This window comes from Haliaeetus leucocephalus, unplaced genomic scaffold (genome assembly GCF_000737465.1).
Source record: "Haliaeetus leucocephalus isolate CR32 unplaced genomic scaffold, Haliaeetus_leucocephalus-4.0 Scaffold140, whole genome shotgun sequence".
NCBI classification, from domain to species: Eukaryota; Metazoa; Chordata; class Aves; order Accipitriformes; family Accipitridae; genus Haliaeetus; species Haliaeetus leucocephalus.
Window position 1 is genome coordinate 3,458,395 of NW_010972576.1, and position 19,578 is coordinate 3,477,972.

Consider the following 19,578-nt stretch of genomic DNA (forward strand, 5'->3'; position numbering starts at 1 on the left):
ATGTATCAGTAGTGGTTGTGCAAATCAGTAGTTAGTGCTTCCTAAGCAGCTTGGTTTCACACCAGGACAATTTAGGCAGTTTCTATTAGAGTTTTTATTAGAGCAGGCCTGATTTCTTGTAAGGAATAAAAATGCTGGTAGACATACAATGAAGGTGTAATACTTGCACTTTTTTTTTTTAACTGCTCTACACATTGTATTGCAGATGGCTCCCTATTATCACCAGGAAAAAAAATTTAACTGTAAATTTGATATAAAATGTGTAACACTTAAAAGCAGTGACAATTTTCTAGACTGATGTATTTTCCCTACTGCAAGGTAGGATTACATACAGTTAAGTCACTCCAGATAGAGATAGAAAATACTTTTTTTAAGGGTAGGTACTAAATTCTTTCATCATACCCACAATTCTGGATATGGCTCCTGTTATCACTGAACTTCAGCAATAAATCCAAGATCCAAAGTTCCTTTGTCAGTCCTGAGAAGAACTTTCTTCTGCCTGCCACACAACTCCTGTAAAGAAGTCCTATTTAAATAAGGCTAGGGTTTAACCAGAAGGCACTGACTATCCATTTAATGCAACAATCATACCTAAAATTCAGAATGGCATTTAGTCTCAAACTCTTTTAACAGTCAAGTCAGTGCTATACTTTAATTACACTGCAGCATAAAATACTCCAACTTATTTGTTGGTGATCTGAAGTCACTGAATAGATTTCCTGTCAATTTACATGCCATTATAAGCTGGTCCTCCTCCACCTTCAGGCACTACCCAGTTAATGTTCTGACTTGGATCTTTAATATCGCAGGTTTTGCAGTGGACACAGTTCTGAGCATTTATCTGCAGCCTTGATCCTTCTCCTGTTTCCAGAGGAATATATTCGTAAACTCCTGTAAAAAGCAAAAGAGAGCTATTACTTCACTGAACTGTTTCCCCCTGCATGTGTGTTCTACTACTTAACCAGCAACCGCAATGAGGGAAGTATATTGCTAGTGTGATTCAACTGCCTTCTTCCATGTGTACTAATTATTTCACCATGAAAATGCTGTTAATATATTTTAAGACCTGCACTTGAAGTAGTAGGCTAGGTGGACTTTTCCTGAAGTACTTAAGTCTTTCACCTTGCAAAAACAGCTGACACATTTTTATTACTTACCTGCTGGACAAAATCTTTGTTCCGGTCCATCAAATACAGCCAGATTTCTGTTCACAGGGATGCTGTCATCTTTGAGAGTTAAATGAGCAGGCTGGTCATGTTCATGGTTTGTACCACTTAAAGCCACAGATGACAGGAGATCAAAACTGATTTTTCCATCAGGCTTTGGGTATTCAATAGGTGTGCAATCTTTGGCTGGCTTGAGCTGAGCAAAATCTGGTCCTAAATATATTTTTAATAAGTAAGTTTCAGTATAGAATTACTGTAATTTGCAGTTACTCAAAAGAATTTAATTAAGCTATTTTAACTTCCCTTGTCATCAGAACGAAGTATTTTGTAAAAGGTAGCCTTTTTCATGAGACAAAAAACTATGCTAAGTAGAATAGTGTTTTATTGTCTTCATTTACATTATATGCTAGGTAATATGGCAACATCTGCTTCAATGCCTTATCACCGATTTCTTTTCTACACTTTTAAGGCCTCACCACTTGACCAGATGTGCTCTAGTTTCAACTAAGACCAGAAAATACTGACATATATATGTAGCATCTTCTTTCCAGAGATACTGAAATTACCTGGATGTTTCAATGTCCATGGTTCCATTCCTCTCAGTATCCAATAAAATATACCTGTGTAAATCATGCCTCCATACACACCAAGTATGCTATGGCAGGATGGTCGGATGTTTCTAACTGCGTACAGCTCTTTCCAGACCCAAGACTTTTTCAGGTTCTCTTCATATTCTTGCACATCAAGTCCTAAGGCAGTACATTACTTGTTAGGTACCTACAGTACATAAAGGCTATCCTTGAAATAAAAAATAATTGCTGAAAAAAGGCAATTGTTAGCAATGAAGGCAGCAAAATGATCATTTCAGAACAGTAAGCTAGGAATATACTAGACAACATATTTCAGCCTCTTGAAGAGATCTGTTTTGTTGGTGGTTATCAGCAGATACCTACTGGTCCTTTGTAGCCTCTATTAAATGACCCACAAGCAGCATTAAATTGCCTCAAACCTCAGCTAAATGTAAAGGTAACTGGCCAGGTGACTATAGTGGCACCTCTATGAGAAAACAGCTACTCGCTCATAGAATCTTAAGAATTGACCAGGAGAGTTTACCTTGTGATCCAAGAGCCAGGTTTGTAATTTTAACCTTGTCAAGGTCAAAAGCTTTTTCTTTACAAGTTATGCAACCACAAACATGCCAGTTTCAGTAACTGACTGTGGCCCAATGAATGATGCAAGTGCTAGAGAACATTTTTCGTCCCTTTGTAATCAGCAAGTTAATGAGATATATTAGACTACAAACTTTTGATTTAAACTCTTTGATTGTGTTCTTTATGAATACTAGACACTGCACACTTGCCACATGACATCTACTGCAGTGTAGTTAAAGCCAAGTAATTATCTCAGGAAAAAAAATTTCTTCAAATGAAAATTTTCTGAGACCTTCCCCTTCACCATTCTCCATTACTACTGTATAGGAATAGATGTTCTAAATATTAAGTTTTAAGCCTTGTCTATACATGAAAACATGCTTCAGTCCATATTTTCTGTCTCACATACAGCTCTAAAAAAAACTTGTTACCTATGCACAAAGTGGACTGTAATATACTACTGTCTTGACAAAACTGGAAACAGTATATAAAACCTGTCCATAATCAAACAAGAGTGGCACACTACCCAATAAGAGTGTTTATTGTTTCAGATGGGTTCTAAGCATTTTAACCTGCTATACTAGTTGAAGTTTTAATTGTTCAACATACTTTCTGTGGTAAGATGTATTGCATGTTTCAGCTGAACAAGTGCTCACTAGGACTGAATCCACCACTACAGAGAAGAGATTTCTAAAATAATCATGTGGCACCAGGCTATAGTGTCCATCTCCAGAATGACTGAAATTCTAATGGGTTCTCTCTGTACAGTCTTTGTTAAGAGATTTAAGGGAACAACCAAGGCTTAAATAAATCGCTACAATGCGGTCAGGATCAGGTGATTACTTCAATGTGCTTGCATTACATTTAATAGGAAATACACATCTCAAACTGAGAAGACTATAAAATTAAAGACAGAAAAAGAGGACTGAAGGAAAAAAGTATCCTAAGAATTAACAGTGAAGAGCAAACTTGAAAAATCTCACCCTGTTTTGCTTACATTTAATCTGTTCCTTTAATTTTTTTTCTCTCTAATTCTGTGGTCTTTCAGTAACACTTTTTGAATCATAAGGTGCTAATTTTTAACATATTTGTAGGAAGGAAATGCATACTATTCTTGTTTACTTATACAGGAAGCATGAGCTTACTTTGCAGATGCTTGTTAGAGGCATATTTTTGTTCTAGCGGTAGGATCAATACTTAAGAACAACTAAGCAAAACTTTATTAATTTCTTTTTTTCTTAAATCATTTGACCATATAAATAGTAAATAAACAACAGATATCTTTTTAAACCACTACACTCATTTCACAATTTATTTGCATTTCCAACTAATTTGTTCAGACACATTTAGTTACTGCTAAGCTGTTGGTGATTCTAATTGAACACAAGGTATATAAATCAAAGTACAGTGATCTTACCTATTGTCTTTGATTGGAGGTTTTCATTGATTAATTGGCTAAAGATGGCTTCTGAAGCCAACATGCCGCTCTTCATCGCGGTATGTGTCCCTTTGATCTTAGGAACATTCATGAGTCCAGGACTGCAACCAATTAATAATCCACCTGGGAAGGTGAGTTTGGGTATTGACTGAAGAAGAAACAGAAAGAAAGGTGGTTTGTTTGTTTGTTCTTGTTTTTCAAAGTGAAAATAACATTCTGGAAATGAAACTGGCATGAGGCTTGAGTGTCCTTTAAATTTTTAGACTTGCATGTGCACTACCTAAAAATACACGAAACTTACTCCGCCTAATCAAGGAATTTTGGCATAGTAAGCAAATAAGAATACAGACATTGTACTGGGGCTGAGTATAAAATAACGACAAGACAACATTTTCCTTATGTCCTCTCTCCAGTTGCTTCATCTGCAACAAGACTGTGGTAATGTCACCCACCGATACTGTTTTCCTCCTTCAAGTTTAAATTAATTCTTTTAAAAAAAAGACATTTGCGTGTTCCTGTTTTACACACAGTAAGTTGTATGCATCTCATCTCAATAGTTTATTACTCAGTGCTTTTTTCCACAAATCTTTTCTATGAAACTGCACAGTGCCCTCCCCGTGCCCCACCGCACAGGTCTCACTTATTTCAGAAGCTGCTCAGCAGCCAACAAATATATTTTTGGTGCAAAATCATTGTCTTACTCCCATTCTGTAAGAAGCATAATGTCATTGAGTACAGTCAACTCACAAACCTAAGACAGCCAGATGATTTGCAAACATCAGGTCTATAGTATTAATATACTCTGTTCTATGCCCATATTAACTAAGGAATACCTCAACTATCAAGACAGTTATTCTCACCCTTATCCAATGAGATTAAGATTTTAGACAGGGAACGGCTTCAAAATGCGGATCGACTGCAGCACTTTGAGCAGAAAGCTGTGATCAAATCCTAGGTCTGAAATTGCTGAAGGTAAGTTATGAACATAGCCTTCCTCCAAAAGACTTTAGTCCTGAGCAGTGCTTGTGAATCTAGCATCCTGCTTTTGTTAAAGCTGCCTGGAAGAATTCATTTTTTATTTAGCCTAAATAATTTGACCCCAAACAAGTAGTTTTATTTCATGATAACCATCCAAAAAATGTATCCCTTGGAATTCAAGACAATCTGAAACAAACATTTTGTTTCTTCTGCTTGTTCAATTGTTACCTATTTACTATTCACTCAGAGCTAGTTACTTTTGAATATTCATATAAGTAGCCACTAAAAAAAGTTGTGCTATGCAGCATTTCCCCTGTGTTTTGGGCAATTTGTTTAATTATAGACTTAACGATTTGGTTCATAAGAAAGGTAATTTAGGCTGAAAAGACAACTACAACTTTAACTTAGTTTTCAGTGACCAGAAGTCGTAAGTTCAGCTACATAACAGTATTTCAAAGGAATTAAGTATGTAGGATGTCCTCTCTTTTCACAAGACCTTTTGCTGAAAACAGTTATTCTGTCATATCTATTTAGGATGCAATGATGCAGCACTGACATCAGCATAGGAAGATTTCTTGACTGATTCTTTGAATCACATAGAAAGGTGGTGATCAAGTACTTTTCTTCTGCAACGACTGTTTCACTTAATAGGTACACACTGACCAACAGACTGTCAAAGTATGTATGAGACTAATCATGCAGCACAAAAGGTTACACATACTCCAGCTTTGTTAGTAATTCTCATTATTAGTACTATGGCACTTGGTGCCTGTTTTCACAAGTCAGTTGAAGGAACACATCATGCCAGTACAGCACAAGCCCTCCCTGTCCCAAGACACAGGGTGAAATCCTTTCAACCTTGAGCAGCTGGAGAAGCTACCACCCTCTTGGCAGCAAAGAGACAAAACAAAGCTGGTTTGGAGGAGGGAAGAAGGCCAGATGCCTGTTCCCTGCAGAGTCCTCCCCACCAGTGGACAGGGAACCCCACATTCTCCTCCCCTCAGCTAAGCTCAGGGCTGAAAATCTGTTAAGTGAGTCTAATCTTTGACACTTGCACAGGTTATCATTATGAAGGATTTTTTTCCCTGATGTTCATAATATACCTTGCTCAACAATAGCAACGCTTCTTATGTTTTCCACAACACTCTTAAACCTTTTCAAAGTTTTTGATAAAATGGAGACAAAACAGAGGTTGCATGGGAATTTCTGAAGTGCTTGATTTTGCAATTTTAATAAACAGAAGAAATAACAGCTATGTAGACGTAGTCTATTAAAGTCTGTCCCCTCCTTCCACATATCCCCAAAAGCTATAAAATCGGGGAAACATCCAAGAGCGCGCTCTCTCTCACATACCAACTTAGCATCACTATGTTAAAGACTAAAGAACATGGTCATAAGGTTGTCTATAACAGACAAAAAAAGCTTAGATTTATGGTAATTTTATACACCTATTTGATGCAATACTGTCACCAAAATGAAAACTGGAGCTACAGAACCACTTACATAAGAAAATATTCCTGGACTCCAGTGATGCAAATGAGTCAGGCTGCTTCAGTTATTAATCAAAGCAACACATGCAAAAGAAGAGCTAATCTTAAAAATCTTCCTAAGTGAATCATCAATAAAGCTTTTTTTTACTGAAAGCATGTATTAAGAAAAAGCCATTTAAAAGTGTGACTTCATGATTAGCTAGACAATTCTATCTACAGAAAATAAAAAAACCCCCAACAAAATAAAAGATACTTTTATGTTAGGAACAGTGCAAAGTAAGCAACACATTGTTTTAAGTCCAGCAAAGAAGTCCAAAGATTAGGCAGAGATGCGCAAGAGCTGTAGTCCTATTGTCTGTGTAACTTAACAAAAACAATGTCTGTGTCTTAAAAAATATCGTGTTCCTTCAGCCATATGTTTCGAGCAGTATAAGGAGTATGCAACTGAAGTCACAATCTGGCAACTTCATCAAGCCAGAAATTCAATAATTACTATCTGTGATAGAGAAACCAGTGCACGGGGTGGAAAGAGAAGCCCCTCTTGTATAAAAGTCTAGATTAAAACATCTTGGTATTTTGATCTTACCTGTGTCAATAACAGACCAACAAGGGTTTCTGAAATAAGCTAGTAACACAGCTGTGTTACAGTGTGATATAACACATTTCCAGAGTGGACAAAGTAATCAACCCACAGATTGAATAAACATGTATCACGTGTGTAATCAAGAAGTTGCTTTGTGAACCCACGACTCAGTCTCAGGCGCGCACACTGGTGTCAAAGCCTAACTCCCCAAGACTGTGACAAGAGTTACACTGCTGCTGAAATTCTACTTGTATTGCAAAAACTGCACAAAGCCACATTTATACTAAAGAGGTTCAAAAACAAAAGACAAAGTAGTCAGAGGACAGAGTGAATGGCGACACACACAGGCTGCTGATCATGAATGCTCAGGCTAGTTTTAAGCTCCAAACTGAAAGAAGCATCTAGAAGATGGATCTGGGAGTCCAGGACACACAGCCATGTCCTGTGTTTCAAGATTCCCACCTTAGAACCTAACAGGTTGAAAGGACTTTAGCTGTTGAACAAACTCTAGACTATTTCTCCTGAAAGTTGTTCCAGCCCTTTCAACTGACCTTAAATCCTGATGAATACATTTTTTAAATTTTGCCTTTTGGACTCCTTAAGGGAACAAAATGAACAAGATATTCTATCTCCCAAGAAAGCAGAAATTCAAAGTTGTGCCTGAAAGATACCAAAGGTATCTGTACTTGAGGAGGTGAATACTTTTATCTGCCAAGCTATATAACAATTTCAGCACCATGACTGACTTCAGGGTCAAGCATTCGAACAAAGTTCCCTCTGCTAGGATAAACAAGTAATTTGGAAAATGCACCCCCCAATCCCACAAAAACAACAGATGAGTGGTGCTACCCTCTCTTCCCCAGAGTTCCAGGCACAATAATTACCTGTTGCTTCTTTGCTGCTGAACACATTGGACTGCAATATAAACTCCACTTCATATTTCATTTAAAAAGTAAAGTGACTATGTCAGAAGATTTTTAGTATGACAGAGCCTAAGTCTAGCAAATCTCAGCAGCCAGTATCCAGCAAGATAACAAGGCTTTTCTGTCCAGCAAAACTTTTGGCTTTATTCAGCTTTATTATAGTTCAGTTGTTTCCCAACAGCATGCAACCCAAATCTACTGCACTAAAAACATGGATATAGAGAACTCAAAGTAAAAAAACTCCATGAAAAAGTTACCTGGAAACCACCTTCATTTAATGCTCTGGCACCATAGGCAATCCTCGTTCCACCCTCCAAAGTAGGCTGTACACTAGGATGGTGCTTCCACCTCTGAAACTCCCTAAATGGATTCAAATAGGGATTTTGATAATCTAAACCAACCTTTAAAAAAAAAAAAAAAAAGAAAAAAGTGCAACATTATGAAAATAATGTATGGAATTTCAACAAAAGTTTGAAAAGAAAACCACTAGATATTACCACATCAACTCTTTAAATCTATTTTATACTAAACCAACATCAGGATCTTTCTACTTAAAGAAACTACTGCCAAAAATACATTCTATTAACAGTATAATAGAAGCAAATCTGAGAATTTGCTTCTACAAGACTGTTCTCTGCCCTACCTGAAGCCCGAAGCATGGAAAATATTTAATTGCATTGTAACCACCTTCCATCTGTCTCAAAATAAAATAGTAAAATTAAGCATGGTTTAATGGGCAGGATAAGCAAGAAAACTTGTTTTAAATTTGTGTTTCAAAACCTCTTTGCCCTAGAAAAGCTGGAAGGAGAGGTAAACAATTATTTCTAGATAGTTATGTCCCTGTGCTCACATATTTTAACCAGTTCTTCACATCATTTAGTGAAGTCAATTATCATTTCCAATTATGTGAGGCATTGTAACAAAGCACAGGGGAGCAATGATGAAAGCAGAAAATAGGGGACAAAAGACTGCCAATTGGCTGGATGCCCAGGATTCTTATCTTATGCATTTGAGAATTTGCCCAAAGATATACTCTGCATTTCCTGTCTTTAATATACTCTTAAAAGGACTTTTGTTGCTGAATTTTCTCTTTTGAGAAAGGGATTATTTCTGGTTCCTGTAAGCTTTATTTGAGACAAATAATAAAATGTATCATGAGTCTGCAACAAACAGTACCTTGATTTCTCTGGCAGCTCACTGCTTTCAAAGCACTGCTTGCATCTGCTTTCCTTGCTAGATAAAGTTAATGAGCGATTTTCAAAATAAGTGCAAGATAATCCCTGAATCAGCTCAGACTGACAGTGTAAAGTTCAAAGACAAAAGAGTGCTTGAATGTTCACACAAAAGTTGATTTTCTCCTATGTGAACTGGAGATAATATGAACATTACTGATTACCATTCTCAGTAAGAATCAAAGCTCTCTACCCTTCTAAAAGCAAACAGAATTTGAATGTCTACTGTCTGTACTTATTAATTCCAATACTGGAAATCTGCACAGGACAAGTATGCATGTCTGAGAAAAGCTAACTTTTTTTTTTATGTTTCTTGCAAAACAGTTAGACAAAAATACAGTTCACACACACACACACAGAGTCTGGAATCCTTCTGAAATTTAGGAGACCAAAGTGTGACCTCAATCCCATGCTGCTGAAAGTTCAGATTGTGTGCCCGACTCTTACAACGTCTGTGTGTAAAGCACATGTGCAGGATAAATAGTGCACGCTTCATTTAGGACTGTAGGTGCTAGAGCAACATTTCCTACTTGCTACTTGCATCACCAGCTGGTGGAATGACACAAGACTGTGTCTCTAGTGATCTCAATCCTTCCAATAAAGAGGCAGTAAGAAGAAAAAGCTACCTGTCCAATTCAGAAAGACAGCTGCTAAAGAGGGCAAGGCAAATGGGGTGAAGAATAGTGAGAACATACTGAAGAGCTCAGAAACGGAAGGGATGCTGCTTGTGGAACTGCAGAGTGCTTCCACTTTTTATGTTTCTCTCCTAAAGTGGAGCTGCACCCAAGCCTGACACACGAATAAGGAAATGGAATCATACAAAGTGTACGTGATTTAGACATTTCCTAACTTGCAAAAATTTTGTGAGCAGTTTTGATTAATCATCTCGGTTTGGCTTTACCAAAATTTGTTTGGTTTGCAAAAAAATTTATTTGTAAGTTTTCAATTTTGTTCTTAATAAAAAAACCACTGGATTAAAGATAGATTAATATGACAAATTAGCTTTCCCCAATACAGGCATAAGCACACTTAAGACTGAGAAAGTACTAAATTTGGTCTGTTGCTATTCTTATGTTTTCATTTTTACATTAAAAGTGAGAAGAAATTGCATAAAAATGAAGACCAAACAACAACAAAAAAGCATGGAAAAAAAAACAACTTCACTTACCACAAATCCAAGAGCAACTAAAGGTTCACCCTCATTTAAGTGATAAAGAAAGGATCCTCCATATGTATGTCTGTCTAAAGGCCAGCCTACAGTATGTTCTACTCTTCCTGGTTTCCATTTCTTTTCATCAATAGTCCATAACTGAAATGAAGATGATGAAAAAATTACTTTATATTGCAAAGTAATGGCCTTTCAATAATATAATAAAAGACAAACACACAATTAAATATAGAAGAAATTAGTTTACTGCTATGACCAATGCATAAATTCATATGGCAAAATACCAGGTAATAAGTATACCTTTTTTGGATTACCATTTAAGAATTTCCTAATACTTCTCTTTCTTGAAATGCTGTGCATCAGAAAATGTGACTGAGACTCCAGTACTATACAGCAAATTTGCATTCAGCCACAAGATCCTTTATGTCGGTGACTTAAATAGATACTTCTGCTAAGGAATGCAGTGCTTACATTGACTTTTTTCTTTAAAAAAAATTTATTTTTTCGTATGAATCACTGCAATTTCCTCACAAGTTTTTCAAGGTCAAGCTTAACAATATGCCTGAGTTGATCTAAATATGTGTTGTCAAACAGGTAGTCCTCTCTCTGCTCTCTCCTACACAACTCCAGTGCTCAGCTGACCCATGGTGAACTCACAGAAGCATCTGCCGGTTTCCACTAGTGAATCAATTTTCTGCTCATTTCACAAAAGTCTCTTCACCATGAAGTTATGTGCCAGATGCAGTCTAATGACAGAAGGGCAGTTGAGCACCATTAGATCAGCTCCAGCATGGAGGGTACATCTATATTGATGTTTCAGTTTAGATTAAGCAGCACATTTTTGAGCGGGACTCCTGATTCCTCCAACTTACTATACTTTGGTGCACATTGTACAGCAGCCATGGATGGCATGAATTGGATTCCTTTCACATGAAACTAAACTGTAAGACAGGCTTCAGAAGCCCATCTAAAGCATTCCAGTCATGAAAGGACACTCAGTCCATGGGACTAGACCAGAGCTAGTCCAAAGTAAAAATAAACCTGAAACGTGCATAGTATGGATATCAGCTCATCAGCACCAACTATTTCACTTTACAGACCCATTCCTATTGGACTGTACTATTTGCTAAAGCAGACACAGGCTCATCTGGAAGCAAAGGAACTCTACAGCAAAATCCTGCTTTAACGAGAACGCGGGTATTTGAAATTGTAACTAAGACTATGTCATACATTTACAGAATGGTTATTCTCTACAGAAGTGTATTATTTAACAAATATTTTGTAGCTGGAAGCACATGCTTAAGGTAATAAATAAATAATATGTTATAGTCAAACTCTGAACTTGTTCTAAATAATACAGCTTTTTTTCATGAGTGGTATTTCCTGATTATAAAATATTTTAAAAAGGAAACCTGATCGCTATCCCAATTTTATAAGCCCAGTGAAGGGATTTTGGGGGGTGGGGTGGGGAAAGCTCATCCAGAGAGTGTTTCAGAGACCATGAAGCATTATCTGGAACAGTTCTTTTTTCTTTCTCTCCCTCTCTCTCTCTCTCTAATTAATACACGGAAAACCCATAGAAAGCCTTTCCTCCCCTCCTCAGGTACTAAACCCCCCAAAATTAGGCAGCATGAATCCCTCTCTCATTTAGTAAAAGTACTGAGAACAGATTTCACAAATGAACCTAATTTGAAATTAAATTAAGAGATTAATGAGTGGATTTGCCAGTACCTCTAGTTATAACACATATATGAGAAGAAGCAGCTGAAACGAAACAGCCACGACATTCAGGGAACATCTTCTCTGATCAGCTTCAGAACAGCAAAGATTCTGAAGTCTCAAAGCGTAACTCAAAATCTATCATTCTATCATTCTAATGTCTCACACAAATTAGCTTGAAAGCAAACAAAAACTACCTTATAGGTTCACAGTATTTTCCTTAATTGTTAAAATTATGCAGGTGATACCTCTTTCAGTCCAATGCCATAGCTCTGGGGTTGACATTTCTCCCTCAGATTGTATTTTTTGTACAGCTGTTTGGCTAGATGTCCATGACAACCTTCAGCAAAGACTGTGACTTTAGCGTGGAGTTCCAAGCCTCTTTCAAAGGTAGCCTGCAAAAGTAGAGCATTTCATCAGCAGTTAGATCTGTGCCACACCAAACTCACAGCAAGAAATTGGAGGGCAATAAAGGGATTTTACACTACTTTGTAGCACTGCCCAGAACCTACAAACCATTGCAAGCTATGGCTCTAGCCCAGGTGTCTTTTCCACCTAACCATGATGCACCCTGGGCAAATCTTGTAAGGGGATTCCAGTAAAGCAGCGCTACAGTGAATTGCCATTCATTACTGAAAAAGAGAATCTTTTCCAGCTCGGAGGATACTTCTATCACATCTGCTGATTCATATGGTGCAAAGGAACCCTGACAGAACAAAGAATCTTAATCTATAACTTCACACTTTAATTTTTGCTCATGAAGTCACGTTACAATAAAACATTGTGTGGGCCCCCCCCAACACATGAGAGGCTAGAAAAACATCAGATCAGAAAAACCTGCATCACCCCTGTCCCCAAAAGAACCCACTACCTCAGAATAAAGTTACTATAATATTACACTAATCTTGCATGTTAAAACATACAATAAAATTAAACTAACATTAAGTATCATTATTAAAAAAATTTCTCATAAAAAATTCCAACAAGATTGAGAGTAAGTTAAGGGGAACTGGCATACTTGTGTATGAGCATGTCACCTGCATATGTGAGCGCACTGGACGAGAATATTACTAGATTATATTTCCAATGTAAGGATACAAGATTCTTGCAGGGAAAAAATGCAAAAAGCTTGATTTGAGTCAGAAAGTTTAATGTTGAAAAAGATAATGAAAACAGTTTTGGATGAAGATATCCAAGAGTACCCAATAAAACCATCTCAAGGTAAGCCAGCATAGGTCCAGGAGCAGCTTATTGCTTTGGTTTTTAATTGTCTCTCAGCTTCAATCTGCTTGTAGCTTACTGGCTGGAAACCTCTGAAAAAGCCTAGCAAATGAAAACGCTCCCTCTAGTTGGGAATTACCTTTAAACAGGAGTTACAAGATTTTGCCAATTTTTTTGTGTATTCTTTGAATTTCTGATTGTCCACCTGAACATGAATTAATCTTACAAAACACTAAGAGAACTACAGTGACTTACTATTTGATCTAAAGATTAAAAATATATACTGTCCAATTTGAAGCAGATTATATAAAATAAACAAACTACAACTCCACATTGTAGATATCAGAAATTCATGAATTTGAAATGTTTCAGTAATGTGACAAAGTTGTGTTTCACAGTTAACATCCTTCTCCAGCACCTACACAAGAATCAATGTGCAACTTTTTAACTATGTATTTTTACCATTGGCGTTTTTGTTCGACTGGTGCTGACTGCAAGGTGAAACTCTATTCATTAACCACAGTCTATTTGATTAGGCTCTGTATAAACACATTGAAGATATTCTTGCCTTGAAAGTTACACAAACTACGTCTATTTACCTGAACCTTTATACAGTGGAGGTAATATCAGCTGACCTAACACAGCTAAAACACTTGAATACTCAAAAAGTTGCAGTAGTAGCACACTGATTATATACATTAAAAGAAGATAATAGACATATTCTTCCAGACTAGATGGAAAAAAATTCTGGCTTTTGAGGATACCTAAAAAAAAAATAATAAAAAAATTATAGTTCCTTCCCATTTTAAACCAAAACCAAACCAAACTCCCAATAAATCTTCACTACCACAGCAGGCTGTACGCATTACTTGAGCCTCCTACTGGGGAAATGCATACCTGAAAAGAAGAGCATGTCTACCCCCTACAGGTGACAGACCATCAATATTATCTTGGAAAAATACATTACTTTTCCCTTCCTCCTCCATTGGCTATAATATTTCAAATCAAGAATGAGTCTTTTCTTCTCATTCCCTGCCTTAAATGGGAAAAATAGCCCACAATTTTATATGAAAGTAAGTAGCTCCTTGAAACATTATGTAACTAGTAAGAAACCTTATAAAAGAAAGTAAATCTTAAGAAAAAACTTGTACGCTTAATTTCTGTAGCCAAGTAATTCTGTGTGAAAGTTATTCTGAGGTGCCAAATTCTCCCTAGGTATTGCACAGGGAAGCAACACGCTTACCACTGGTTCTGGATTCCACTAAAAATCGAAGTCCGACACTTAGGGCAGGGAGTCACCTTCTGGATACAGAATTGTGACCAACCAGCAAAAAGGTATAAAGATTCAGTGTGTACCTTGCCCCAACAAGATAGACAGACTGTCAACAGATCAACTGCAGTTGTAAATATCAAAGAAAGCAGATCAGCCAGAAGCATCCTCTCTTACACACTGCTAGTTACCAGCTAGACAACAGCTTTCTATTTCACCTTCACACCTTTCTTCTAGGAGTTACTGGAATTCTTCCCTTTCCTGATTTCACATATGCCAAAACACCCTTACAATATTTCCTTCAAGTCACCCTCAAACAAAACTCCTTTCTGCGAAGGCTTTTTCTACTAATCCCAGAAGAAGTTTACAGTGTTCTGAACCCAAAACTTTCACAGGTAATTCATCCATTTTACATACAGAGAGGGAAGACAGGTACTGAATTTTACACTTTCTCTTAGGCTACAGCAAGACTACTGATGGCAGTAGAAGCAGTTATATCACAATTTCCATAATTAGACCCCTAGTTATGGGGAAGGTAGCTACTTACTTTAGGTGCTCCATCCTTTTGAATGCCTACATCATTAGTTGCTATCCCTTTCACGCTACCATCTTCGTGAAAAAGAACCTTTGGAAATATTTAAACAAACACAAAAACATTTTAATGATCTGTCATTTTAATCCATTCATAAAAGGTTGTAATGCAGAACTTCTAAGCACTATGTCTTTCATTGTCAAACTTGAAGATTATGTATTTATTAACATACTGTACGATCCACTTGCACTTTGCTGAACCGGGGCCAGGGAACTTAGACAGTGAAACACAGTTTTCACAACACACGTCTGTTAAAAAGAATGTTGTGAATGTACAAATAAGTGGGAGTGAAGGGGGTTCCAAAAACCCTTTTCATATACACACTGATGTCATTATTACCTCAGCTGCTGCATAGCCTGGATACACCTCAACGCCCAAAGCTTCTGCTTGTTCACCCAGCCAACTCACAAAGTGGCCCAGACGTACTATGTAATTTCCATGATTAACCATTGGAAGTCCTAGGCAAAAAAGACACACACAGATGAAACATAGAACAGTAAGGAAAATAACAGAAGTTGTATATATCAGACATCGTATCTTCTTCTACAACTACTATCTTCACAGTAATGTCATGTGTTATCACAGCCATCATCTACATAGACCCTATCACTGTAAGCTGTCATGTTCTACATATGCTTGCTGTACTACACTGAAATCAAAATTGTTTGATTCATGGAAAAGTTGAAAAAGACACAGAGAAAGATGACTCCCTACCACCTCACTAAACTTTACCTGGAAGAATTGGCACCGGAATTCTATATTTCTTTGTTAAAATTCCAAACTTGTCTTCAGTTACAGGAGTATTAAGTGGAGCCTACATAAAAAAAGAAAATAGAAACAGTACTGAGCGTTATGTTTTTCTAGCCAATCCAACAAAAACAACAAATAAAATAAACAAAATAAATCAAACAATCACACTGGCAGTCCAGCAAAGGTTTAATAAAACACTTCTGTAGGAAGGTATCACAAGAGAGAAAATAAAATACTTTTGAGGCAGTCATCAGGCAAGAATCAACACAACTACTGAGGTAAAAAAAATGGAACAGGGCCTTGCAAATCAATTCTATAGTTTGTACACAGGCTTGTACTACATCAATATTCTAGACCTTTCTAAAGAAGACAGCTCAACTTGCATATTTATCCCAGTAAGACAAAACAACTAGTCCACAGCCCACTTCTTGCAGCTCCCAGGTGACAGCAGGCAGCTGGCTACAAGCCAGATGGCTGTTCTGACAGAGATGGCAACTCATTTCTTGCTATCCTCCCTCCTAAAAGCATCTTAGGCCTCCGTTACACCACCATGTCTGCACAAAAATCAGCGTACTATGTGCCATTTCTTGAGACTATGAAGAACTATTGTACAGAAGCAACAAGTCTGACTTTGCTAAGAATCGACCATCTTACTGCTTGTGCATGGGAGCTGGATTCTGCACAAATGCAGTAAGTGCAGTGCATCCCAAGACACACCAGACATACTGCGTATATGCAGTAAGACTACTATATGAAAAGGCAAAGGCCACAGCACATCTGTGTAGACACAAAACATCAGCATTGCTGAACTAGAGGAAACAGGCTAAAAAGAAGGTAGGAGTTTTTTTGTTTTGATAGATCAACATATTTTAAAATGGTATGAAGTACCAATGGTACCAAGGTACTAAGTCATACCAGAATGCATCAGATATGAAGTTCATTACAAGCTAGCAATTAATTTTGTTTATATACTCATACATACCCCCCGCTCCTTCCAGTCTGGAAAAAGTTCTTGTAAGGACCTTGGCTCAAGACAAGCACCAGACAGCGTATGTGCACCAATCTGAGAAGCCTTCTCCACCAGACAAACACGTATTTCTTTGCTATGCTCAGCGGCTAACTGTTTGAGTCGAATAGCTGCAGAAAGACCTGCAGGGCCTGCTCCAACAATGACAACATCAGCTTCCTCTGCAAATCTTTCCATGTTTACCCCTTTAGTAGAAAAAAGATAATAACATAAACCAATCTCCAGTTTCTCCCAGCCTGTCTCTCACTAAACCGTACTCTGTGATACTGGCTACTGGGTATCCCAGAAGTATTACTTTGCATAAAAGGAGTCTAAATATTCAAGACAATCCCCACTTCAGTACTTGAAAGAACGCAGAAGAACATTAGCAGCTCAGTGTAAAATCAGCTCATTTTAAGTTGTAAGAAGATATACCATAAAAACCATATACTCAATCTCTATGCACCATAAGTAAGTATCACCTTAGAATGTTGAGCTTAAGAGCCCAGCTGGCTAGCTGTATCAAAGACATTCAGTGAAACTCTAGGTAAGGGAGAAAGAAAACAGACCCTTAGTCAGAACACGTGACTTTATTTCACACTCATTAATCATTGTCTTTTCTGGAATTGAAGCAATTAAAATTGCTGAATGTAGAGACTAGAATGCCGAGAGATATATATTAATCTTATTTTCTCACAAACTCTCATGGTAAGAACAACTGAAAAAATCCAACAGATACATACCTGACAAAATTAAATGTTGTTGTGATAGTCACTAAAGCAAAAGCTGCTTATATATTTTCTTTAAATAACTAGGATCAAGTTTAATCTGATCCCATTTTATAGCACTAAAGACACTCACTGTGAGATAGGAACCACAAAATTTCATTTGGAATATTAGTACTGTATTTAAGAGTACAGAATTTCTGTAAAAAGAAAAAAACAGCAACACATTTCAGTGTCTTTAAAACTGAGCAATAATAACAATAAAGAAGCTTTTAAAGAATGCATTTTTTCGCTTACCTTCCCATCGTTTGTCTTTGTCCCGAGGATGAATTGTATAATGCGTAGTTATCCGGGGTACAGAGGCAGTAGACACACATCTTGCGATATGCAGTGATGGAAGGCACTCTCTCTTTATCAACTTTAGAGCGTGAAAGCACTGACGTGCTGCAAAAATAAGAAACAAATCTGTCAAGTCAGTCATTCCCCAAATTTTTCGACTTTTCAGAGACACAAGTGGCACAACAAATGTGACAGCTCCACCACCCCAAAGGCTAGCCGGTGACGTGAAGATGAGGAACCATAAACACAGACTTTTAAGTTTTCAAGGTAGGAATGCGCTATGTAATTTTATATCAGAAAAAAAGAGCTTCCCCTTTAAGCATTCTTCACATAATACCATTCAATACACTGGCCATTTCTGACAGCTGATGTAGGAAGAAAACATGTGTACACAGGTGAAACACATTTTAAATTCCTACTATTTCATTTTAAACTTCAAAAGATTTATTTCAGACCTCGTTAAAAGTGACCAAGCAAGTTCATCTCTTTTGACATCTCAACACATGTTGAGATACACAGTCTGGGCTACTGATACTAGACAGTTCGTCTGAAGTAAATGACATGGTCTACAATAAAAGCTCAGACTTAAACCCAAGTATACTTTAGCCAAAGCTAGGAACAGTAGATATAGTTAATCTTTACCTTTTCTGCAGATACATTAATTGTTGCAAGAACAAATTAGAATTTCTTTTTAAGGAAATAGACCAAATGTAAGTTTAAAATAATCAAAACAGGACTCTGTTCAGAAGGGCTATTACACGTCGCATTCTTGTCTGGTCTTCCTCTCTCACAAAAAAAATTGTGAAGATGTGGATGATCTGTACTCAGAAAACTAGCATGGTTAGCACCAAAAGTAGTTATAAAGTCTGTGAACTAACGCACCTTGACAGGTATTTTTCCTTCCTTTAAGGATTCCCTTTCTCTAACTTCAGGGGTGAAGGAGAATATTGTATTTGAAGTGGAGTATTTCTGCAAAACTACATCAGTAAAATCATCAACGTCCTACGACTGAAGTGTTTTGTTAAGTGTGGCAGTCGGCAAGGCCAGTGCAAACATCCTCCATTATAACTCTGCACAGTGACATGATACTGTACTCTGCACGCAAGGTAGTAAGTATTATCTACCTTGGTTTCTTAACAGCAATTTTGTACTTAACCAGCATAACACAGAAGCTATTATCATACCATCTCATGACTCTTAATTACCCTTTGCCTGCAACCAGACAGGATCCGAGAACAAGCAATGTATTTTTTAAGCATGGTAACAACTACACCTACGCATATATATCAAAACACGACACCTTAACTTACTTTTCGAGATATTTTTATTTGAGCAGAACTGACGGCACTATGAATTACATAGTATAGCTAAAAAAATGGCAGTTGTTTCACGCGCACGCAAAAGAAGGGCAATTCCGCTCAGAATACATCTGATAATTACACGGGCAGGTCCGAGTCCCGAACGGGCAGCTTCTTCCCAGGGAGGGAGCCGAGCTCACGCCACCCCGCCGCTGAGAGCTTACGGGCTTGGCAACCCGATGGGAACGAAACGCTTGCAGGAAGCAAGCGGTCCCTAAGCAGAGGCTTTACTCTTCCGCAGCTCTTTCAGTAACCGCTGCCGGGACGCTGCCTCTGCAAGTTACTTCGACAGTAAGGGCGCGCATTCGATTGCTGCATTGTGTCCTGCAGGTGCTGCTGCATTGTGTCCTTTCAGCAGGTCACACCTCCTCCCGCTCCGAGACAACCAACTGACACTGCTGACGCACCACGGCACACGCAAGCAGCGAAAGACGCCGGTAACACACGGCGCTCCCGCCCCGCCCCGGCC

At 37.7% G+C, this 19,578-nt stretch overlaps 1 protein-coding gene across 1 annotated transcript; it reads right to left on the minus strand.

Annotated features, from left to right (window-relative positions):
* Window positions 1-210: 210 nt before the first annotated feature.
* On the minus strand, window positions 211-18,049 carry ETFDH (electron-transferring-flavoprotein dehydrogenase). Its single transcript, XM_010586088.1, has 12 exons — window positions 17,710-18,049; window positions 16,664-16,893; window positions 15,664-15,745; window positions 15,271-15,389; window positions 14,887-14,964; window positions 12,097-12,243; window positions 10,130-10,270; window positions 7,987-8,130; window positions 3,735-3,903; window positions 1,733-1,915; window positions 1,158-1,379; window positions 211-891 (listed from the first exon to the last, which is right to left on the minus strand). Exons 1-12 carry the CDS (start codon window positions 17,891-17,893, stop codon window positions 728-730), a joined length of 1,863 nt encoding a protein of 620 aa, XP_010584390.1. The 5' UTR covers window positions 17,894-18,049; the 3' UTR covers window positions 211-727.
* Between the last annotated feature and the right edge of the window lie 1,529 nt (window positions 18,050-19,578).